The following is a 10,208-nucleotide window of genomic DNA, read 5'->3' as shown; positions in this document are numbered from 1 at the left end:
TAGTTAAAGACAAAATTGTCCTTCAAAATTTATGCTTGATTAAAATATGCTATTATATTAATGCAAGTTTGAAATAATCCAAGAAAGTGAGAAATAAAATTATATCCCTAGTAAATAAATAAATACTTAGCATATTTTTTTAAAGTAAATATTAAGTTCGATACTACAATATAGGTAGACAAATCAAATAATTTTTTTGAACCTTTTTTATATAAAAACATTCCTCAATATATGTTTTTTTTAAAGTGATGGACTGGTTATGAGGGTATTTTTATAAACAAATAATTTCTTTAGAAATTGTGCAATGCTTTAATATATCAAACCAAACAATGAATAAAAAATATGTCCGCATAACTAATGCGAGCATTATTAATATACTTTCATTATTCTTATACACTACCAAACGAACCCTAAGAGTTGATAAATAGTTTATGTGGTTCAAACGATTAAACCTACATAGCATGCCATGACGAATAAATTTATCATATATATGCCACTCAGAATGCTAAGATATACACCGCTCTGATGGTAATGAAGAATTTCCCAATACTTTTCTCAATTCATTAGAATTACATAACCAATGAGAATGGAGCCATTTAGTTTATTAGCAAGGTTAATATCAGGAAATTAAGAAAGAAAAGGAAATCACAATAATATATTTTACTAATACCTATTACATCAAGATAAACATATAAATAGAATTCATAAGCTTATATGTTTATTCACAAGAGCCGGATGTAACGTTTCGGCACGGGGTTCATATTCTACTAATTCCTATTACATCAAGGCAAACATATTAATATAATTCATAAGCTTATATGTTTATTTATTCACAAAGCCAGATGAGGATGTAACTTAATATCTTATGTATAAAAATCTACTAAATAGCAATAAATAGTAGGTTTGAACCTATAATTTTAAAAATAAATGAGTTGAATGCTAAATGATGAACCATTCTGAATAATTCACGAGCGTAGAATATTTGTAAGCCAAGACTTTTTCAAGGGTAGATTTCAATAAGAGACCTTGAGCCCAGAGAAGGAGTTATTTTGTATTGAGTGAAACCAGATTCAGTGAAGAGCTTCTCCCATTCCTTCTTAGTTCTCTCTTTGGCAGCATAAAGAACCATCATTAGCAAGTCCATATTATGTTGTGCTCGAACAAATTCCTCGTCGCTAATTAGCTTAGGATCCTCCATCACCATGTCTATGATTATTACTTTCCCTCCTTTCTCCCTACATGGAATTGCCTCTTTGCATTTCTTCAGTATCTTCACACAATCTTCGTCACTCCAGTCATGCAGAATCCACTATTTAACCAAGAAAAAAGATTTGAGGGGATAGGATAAAAGTTAGAAATTACTAATTACAAAGATATAAATGTGGAAAATAATTTAGCTGTACGTATGATTAGGCTTTCTTAAAGAAAAGACATAAAGATATACTCAAAAAGGAAAGGTTGGTGTACTCAACTGGACTAATAATTTCTAAAGAAGTAGAACTAGAAGAACAAGTCATAAGGATTAATTTTAATTTAAAGTCAAAAGTCCCATATATGAGCTGTATGCCAGCTTAATGCTATTTTCCAAGAAAGAATGGTATAATAACAACAACTAACATATCCATTATTATCCCACACCGTGAGGTCTGGAGAGGGTAGTGTGTACGCAGACCTTACCCCTACTTTGTGAGGATAGAGATGTTGTTTCCCAGAAAGAATATTAGAAATTATTCAAGTTTTATAAATATTTCTTAAAATTGTTACTTAAGACCTATATATATATATATATATATATATATATATATATATATATATATATATATATATATATATAATTGGTTATATATATATATTATGAGTGAGTTTTTTATAAAAGTATATATGTACACTACTTATACCTTGAGTAATATGGCATTAGCATTAGGAATCTTATCAAACATACTTCCTCCGACAAACTCCAAGTTCCCACTTCCGTTGAGGTCGCCTATAACATGAGGCAGATCAAATACAGTACAATTTATCATAGGGAAAGCTTTGGCAATAGCAATTGCAACAGTGCCAGTGCCACCTCCAACGTCTACCAAAGACGTCAAGCCCTCAAAAACATATTTGCACTCCGTAATAAGCACATTGGCGACCAATATCGAGTCACTAGCCATTGCATCATTGAAACTTTCACCTAACTTTGGTTTTTCCACAAAATAATCCCAGAAAGATATTCCATAAGCAGTATGAAAAGCAGTAGGGGAATCATTTTGGAACCAACTACTTAATTCAAACGATGCTTTTTGAAGCAATTGATCATGGTTGATCAGAAAGTGTGACCTCGTACCCGATGGATTATTCGTCACAAGAAGTCGACTCGCTGGAGTTAGAGAATAATGATTTTGATCATGTTGATTTAGAAATCCAGAATGAACTAAAAAACGCATTAAAATTGGCAAGAAGGAAACTTTCGAAGGGTGCACGAGAGGAAGTTCAGCCGAGAGATTGGAAAATGACATGGGCTTGTCATGTTTGTAGAGGATATCTGGGATGCCTAGTTGAACTGCACATTTTGCTGCTGAAGAGTTTATGAAGCTGAACATATGGTTCCAGATTTGAGCTTGAGCTCGGAGAAGATCAGTGCATCCATTCTCATTCGTTGACATTTTTAAGTTACTTGTCTTGATTAGGTTTGTCATCTCTAATGCCACCTATGGCATGTATTTATAGAACGAAGTTGATTATAATACGTTATTTACCATATTTAGATTGCCAAAATCTTAGGTTTTAGTATAAACGCTTACTTGTAAAGTTGTTATACCCTTTTTAAAGGTATGATTGTGCAAATAGTTAGATACCTAGATTTAGGATGGAGCTACAGCTTCGATTACGAGTTCAGCTGAATTGTATAGTTTTTGGTCCGAAATTTAAATCGTATATTTATATTAAGATCCATTGGATATATATAAATTATTAATTCAGACTTCAATAACTTAAAAAGACTAAAATTTCAAACTTTGCCATGGTTCTAAACGCTTGTTGTTTGTCAAAGCATTGTACGATATCTTTTAGACAAGGGAAAAGGGCCAAATATACCCCTCTACTTTCATATATTATTTATATTTAACATCCGTTATACTATCGGGCTAAATTTACCCCTACCGTTATACTATAGGGCCAAATTTACTCTACAATCAACAAACTTTTAAAAATACCCCTTGATCTGTTAAGTAATCCAAAATCTCCCAAATTCCTTTTATTTAAATCACTTGTTGTTCTTCTTAGTCCACTATTTTTGAAATAATTGGCATTTACCTGCTTTCTGAATTAGAGAAAAAAATATTAAATAATACAACTAAATAAACAAAGTATAGTAAATTAAAAAATCTAGATTAGATAGCTTTTCTAAATTCTAAAAGTATTTACAACATCCCAATTTTAATGAATTCGTTGCACCAAATATATGAAGACTTTGCAAGTATTAGTGATTGAAGTTGAAGTTTCTCGGAGACTTTACATTGTCGTTGAAGTTTCTCGGAGACTTTACATTGTCTAATTCAACTTTGCTTTAATTAAATGCCTACACATTGTGCACTTTTAAGTTAGTCGATTGAACTCTATACTAACAAGACAATGACAAAATATATTTGAATATACATGTACATACATGATGATCAGTTGCATATAATACACAATAAATAGACCCACTAAATTCTACAGTGTGTATATGATTGAAAAATAAATAAAATTCTAAACCAATTTTATTTATTACAAGAAGAGAAATGGGTTCACTAGTAATTTAAAAAATAATTATGAATAATTTGTATAGTCTAGTAATTTTAGCATTCACATCAATAGTAATTTTTAAAAATAATAGAGCAAGAAGAACAACAAGTGATTTAAATAAAAAAAAATTGGGAGATTTTGGATTACTTAACAGATCAAGGGATATTTTTAAAAGTTTGCTGATTGTAGGGGTAAATTTGGCCCGATAGTATAACGATAGAGGTAAATTTGGTCCAATAATATAACGGAAGTTAAATATAGACAATATATGAAAGTGCATGAGTATATTTGCCCCTTTTCCCTTTGTTCAACTGTATAAGCAAACTATTGTGATACACATGGGAGAAGACTAAACATTCATCTACTGCCCATACAATTCAAGCTCAGGCTCTATAAAGATTTCGTCTACTTCTATATGATTTTGATAAGTCCCATAAGTTTGTTAAAAAGTCAAATAATCTGTTTCTTATCATGATTGGCCTAATTTCCAGCAAATGATCTTGGCCTAAGATCTGTAGGCCATCCGAACAAGTCACAAATCAGTTGAAAATCATCTAGAATATCAATTATCATGTTTTTAGATTAAAATTTTATTGTCCAAACGATTTAAAGTACTGAAAGATACTTCGAAAAGATTATTTTCACGAAACATGTTTAAACACCTTTTTAATTCTCCTAAAATGTGTTATTCGACCTTTCAACTACCCCTTATAGAATATGACAAAACAATATCAAGGAAAGAAATACCAAATTAATTAAAATTTAAAGAGGGGTGGGTGGGTGGCGGGGTTATGGGTTTACAAAATTGACTTGTCACAACGTTTCTCGATTAAACCAACTATACGTTAACCACCAAGAAGAAAAGACAACTAATTAATAGGTGAGAATTTCCTTGTAAACCAAAACGGATTGTGAGGATGAGAAAAATTTGAGTGTTTTGTAATTGTATAATTTAGTCTACAAAATACATCATCTTAACTAGAATTTGCAGAAGTGTTAGAATTATCTTCAATTGATTTCTATCGACTTAACTATATATTTTTATTTTACCGAATGGGCTTAAACAAACAAAGATTATGAGCGTATTTTAAGATTCATAGCTTATTTGTGTAAAAATCCGACCATCCGATTTGAGCCTCCATCCCAAATTGTGGTTTAAAAGGCATGAACGTAAGGTGAAAACTAATCCATGAAAGAGAAGGAAGTCCAACCTAGTAAGTTGCGTGATCGAAAAGAGGTTTTGCGATAGCAGTAACCCCTAAGTATTTAAGGGATCGTAATCGTGAAATTTCTAACTCTTCTTACATTGTTAGGGACTTTGATCCATCTCAATAGCCATTTTTCATATAGTCGCCAACTTCTGTAAGCTTCTCTTTATGCTATTACCACCCTATTAAAAGTTCATCCACTGCATATAAATACTATTGAAAACATAATTAAATAAATAAAAGTATGTTCTCTCTATTAGCTTAAGTTTTTAGATGAGATGATTACACACTTCAACATGGTATTAGTGCAGGCAGAGGCCCTGTGTTCGAGTCTGACCGCCTCCCCATATAAAAAAAAAATTCGCGTGATTGACTCATCAAAAAGAATCAAGCCCGCACGTGAGGAAGCGTGTTGCAGACATAATTAAATAAATAAAAATATATTCTCTCTAATAGCTTAAATTGTTAGATAAGATAGTCACACACTTCAACAAATGTAAACCAAACATTAAATATGATTAGCATAGAAGAAACCTCTCAATTAAAGAAACCTTCCAATGAATTTTATGAAACCACATTCTCCATCAACTCTTAAGCTAAAGGAGGCAATTTCATGTTCTTCTGGCTTGGAAAATCAGTCTGAAAGAAGCAAAATTAGAACAAATGAATCACTAACTTTTAGATAAAGAACATTGTATATGGTCGAAATAGATTTCGGCCTTCCTACGATCGATCGAGTTCGAGTGTTAAGAAGTCGGAATGAGATTTTTGGGAGTGAGCTCTAAGGTCGGTACTAACGAACCTCGAGCCCGAAGGTCGCTCGAGGAGGCGACTCGATAATCCTATCGAGCCCGTGACCGAATCGATCCGCAAAGTACTGCTTCGAGGTCGAAAATGCGCGACACCCATCTCGAAGGTCGAACTCGATCCAAGACCGAGTAACGAGTTCAAGCTAGTATCGAGCTCACAGACAAGAGCCGTTACAACCACGCCAACAATTAGAATCTTGGCGAGAATCAAGGAAGAGACAAGTCATCATGGGTCTTCCATTACATGTTTTATTTTATTATTTTTTTGTAATGACCCTCTTCTATAAAATGGGGAATCCTTGTAAGCTAGAGTAGGTAGAACAAAAAAAAACCCACTTCCTCTAGATATTGATAGTAATGCCCTTGTGCTTGTTTTACTTATTCATTCTTTTTGCTTATTATTTTCGTTCTTACAGTCAACAATACACATATTTCCATTTCTCTACGCGATTTATATCAAATTGTATCGTATATCCTTAGAACCATCCACAAATCTAACGTTATCCGATTTTTTCGGTAAACAGTTTGGCGCCCACCATGGGGCTAAGGGTAACAGTGATCGTTTAATATAAACTTAAAGTACACGCCAGTTTGCAACTTCAAATCAGCAATGACTTCACCTATCGACCATGAAGCCGGCCTTCAAGATGAAACCAACAACTTGGCACCCGGGGCCGGAAGGCTACTCGATGAAGACGTTGAGGCTCGAATCGAAGCACCCGAAATTCGAGCCGAAGTATCATTGGATGCCAATTCACAAATAGCTCTAGAGGCGAATCAGCATTCCGAACCGGGAAGAAGCATTCAGGGCGGTACTCGATCCGTAGCTCGAGACACCCATAACGTGGAGGAGATTGGAATCAGCTTACGGATGATCTTCGAGATGCTACAAGCCCAGCAAATAGCGATAGCTCAGTTGCAGAGCCAAACTCAGGTACAAAGCAGGTCGGAGCCCAATCCGCTTCGAGAAGTCACCCACAGAATGGAACCAGCCATAGAGAAGCCAAATGAGCAAGAATCGAGGACTACTCCCGAAATTACTAAATTGCTCGAGGAACTCACAAAACGAGTCGAAGCCAACGATAAAAAAGTAGAAACATATAATTCCAGGGTCGACCAGATCCCGGGGGATCCACAAATGATAAAAGGGCTAGATTAGAAAAAATTCATTCAAAGGCCTTTTCCCTCGAGTGCAGCCCCAAAACCAATCCCCAAAAAATTCTGTATGCCTGAGATACCCAAATATAACGGAACGACCGACTCCAACGAGCACATCACTTCTTACACGTGTGCTATCAAGGGCAATGATTTGGAAGATGATGAGATCGAATCTGTATTATTAAAAAAATTCGGTGAAACCCTGTCAAAAGGGGCAATGATATGGTATCATAATTTACCATCTAACTCCATTGATTCTTTTGCTATGCTTGCAGATTGCATCGTAAAAGCTCATGCCGGAGCCATAAAGGTCGAAACCAGAAAGTCGGACCTGTTCAAGGTAATACAAAAGGATAACGAGATGCTAAGGGAGTTCGTAGCTCGTTTTCAAATGGAATGAATAGATCTGCCACCGGTCACAGACGATTGGGTTGTTCAAGATTTCACTCAAGGTCTAAATGAGCGGAGCTTGAGGGCTTCGCGGTGGCTGAAGCAAAATCTGATCGAGTACCCAGCTATTACTTGGACCGATGTGCACAATCGATATCAATCCAAAATAAGAGTCGAAGATGACTAGTTGACTTCTAGGACCATTACGAAAAAGCAAAAGTCGACCAGAGATCGATACCAGCCATATAGCGGAAACGATATTACTACTGAGTATCCGAGGCCTCTTTAAAATCAACCTCGTACACATGGGGGCTTTATCATTGAACGCATATGTGATATTTATCAAGTTCGGTGCAAAGGAAGTTACTTCGTTATTTCATGACAAACAGTGTCTCAACGGGAAACGTTGTAAGGGCCAAACGGTCAAAACGAACCATGCTTATATAGCTGGCCCGAGCCCTGACGCAAAACATGAACCCATGTATAATGACCTGCAAAGAAAACTCTCTTCTTTACCGATATTCTATGTTCAAGATTTATTATGCAAACAGGATCGAGTTCGAATCATTCCCTTGATTGCCAAGCCTACGGGCTACCTTTATTTCGAGTTCGAGCAAACACTCACTCGACCATTAAGCCTACGTGCTATTTTGACTATTACGCCTACGTGCTACATTGCATCGAGTTCGAATCATTCACTCGATTGCCAAGCCTACGGGCTACCTTTATTTCGAGTTCGAGCAATCACTCACTCGACCGTTAAGCCTACGAGCTACTTTGACTATAACACCTACAGGCTACATTGCATCGAGTTCGAATCATTCACTCGATTGCCAAGCCTACGAGCTACCTTTATTTCGAGTTCGAGCAATCATTCACTCGACCATTACGCCTACGGGCTACTTTGACTATTATGCCTACGGGCTACATTGCATCGAGTTCGAATCATTCACTCGATTGCCAAGCCTACGGGCTACCCTTATTTCGAGTTCGAGCAATCACTCACTCGACCATTAAGCCTACGGGCTACTTTGACTATTACGCCTATGGGCTACATTGCATCGAGTTCGAATCATTCATTCGATTGCTAAGCCTACGGGCTACCTTTATTTCGAGTTCGGGCCATCACTCGCTCGACTATTACGCCTACGGGCTGCATTAGTTCAAGCAAAACTACTCATTTCTTCGAATTAAAACAAACACTTGATTATTTAAGCTGAAGGACACTCGAGCCCGATAAAGCAAAGGGGACTACCCACGAGGCCCGAAGGCAACAGAGATTTAAATTCAAGCTGTCTATTTAGTTTGAAAGGCCATTTCTCTTCAAAAAAGAAGAAGAAAGATTTGTATTTACAAAAATTTTGTACAGAAGCGGCGAAAACGCCATCAGAAGTTATCCGATTTAAAGCATGTTTGGCCTCGTTGAAAAGACAGGAAGCTCCTTTGCATTCATCACTGATTGATCTTCTCCGGTCACCAAAGACCGAAGGTAACTGGCAATTCCCACCGGGGAAGAAAAAATTCGGGTATCCTCGATAAAGTCAGGGACTATAAAGACACATAAGATGATCGAGCATTACATACGTCATGGTCGGGAAATCATCAGATAAAAACATCAGTGTATATCTGATCGAGCTGCTGGGAAATCATATCGTTTCTCGCCACATCCTTTTCCGAGAAATGAGGAGACTATCTGTATACGGTCGAAATAGATTTCGGCCTTCCTACGATCGATCGAGTTCGAGTGTTAAGAAGTCGGAATGAGATTTTTGGGAGTGAGCTCTGAGGTCGGTACTAACGAACTTCGAGCCCGAAGGTCGCTCGAGGAGGCGGCTCGATAATCCTATCGAGCCCGTGACCGAATCGATCCGCAAGGCACTACTTCGAGGTCGGAAATGCGCGACACCCATCTCGAAGGTCGAACTCGATCCAAGACCGAAGGGCCCGACCCAGTAACGAGTTCAAGCTAGTATCGAACTCACAGACAAGAGCCGTTACAACCACACCAATAAAGAGAATTTTGCCGGGAATCAAGGAAAAGACAAGTCATCATGGGTCTTCCACTACATGTTTTATTTTATTATTTTTTGGTAATGACCCTCTTCTATAAAAGGGAAAATCCTTGTAAGCTAGAGTAGGTGGAACAAAAAAAAAGATCACTTCCTCTAGATATTGATAGTAATCCCCTTGTGCTTGTTTTACTTATTCATTATTTTTGCTTATTATTTTCGTTCTTACAGTCAACAATACACATATTTCCATTTCTCTACGCGATTTATATCAAATTGTATCGCATATCCTTAGAACCATCCACAAATCTAACGTTATCCGATTTTTTCGGTAAACAAACATATTAATGATAGAAACAAAATAAAAACATAAAGCACCTCGCTTGCAGTAGACCACTTTAATTAAAAAAGAAGCAAAAATATTTTTCTCAGACAAAATATATTGCTAATGTATTATGCATGAGAAATCAAAAGAAGTTCAATTTTGTAATATTTTTAGTATCAATATACTCCTCAGATTTTCATAATGTATTCTTTAAGTTTAAAAGAATAAAAAAGGGACCAACAATGCTAGTAGACAAAGTGAGTTAATGCTATAGATTTTTAAAATGCAAAAAATCAACTTACATCGGGTGATTTTTGCAGTCTTACGATTCCTCAATTTAGAGAAAAAGTAAAATCACCTAGCAAACACCAAAAGTACACATATTCAGTATTAGTAAATGATACCCAAAATTTAATTGTTGACTAAAACAAAGCAAGAAGAATAACAATAATAAGTAAATAACAATCCTACCTTGGATTTTTAGTGTGTGCAAGACGACAATAGCCAACATAATAACCCACCACGATTATAAATAAAG

The 10,208-nt window shown here is 35.9% G+C and overlaps 1 protein-coding gene across 1 annotated transcript; it reads right to left on the bottom strand.

Moving 5' to 3' along the window:
• Positions 1-635: 635 nt before the first annotated feature.
• On the bottom strand, positions 636-2,704 carry LOC107780404 (myricetin 7/4'-O-methyltransferase 2-like). Its single transcript, XM_016600935.2, has 2 exons — positions 1,899-2,704; positions 636-1,309 (listed from the first exon to the last, which is right to left on the bottom strand). The coding sequence occupies exons 1-2, from the start codon at positions 2,682-2,684 to the stop codon at positions 1,001-1,003; spliced, it is 1,095 nt and encodes a 364-aa protein (XP_016456421.1). The 5' UTR covers positions 2,685-2,704; the 3' UTR covers positions 636-1,000.
• Positions 2,705-10,208: the final 7,504 nt, after the last annotated feature.

The sequence above is a fragment of the Nicotiana tabacum genome, chromosome 2, assembly GCF_000715075.1.
Source record: "Nicotiana tabacum cultivar K326 chromosome 2, ASM71507v2, whole genome shotgun sequence".
Lineage (NCBI taxonomy): Eukaryota > Viridiplantae > Streptophyta > Magnoliopsida > Solanales > Solanaceae > Nicotiana > Nicotiana tabacum.
Note: the sequence above shows the minus strand (reverse complement) of the source record. Positions and strands in the feature narration are given on the sequence as shown.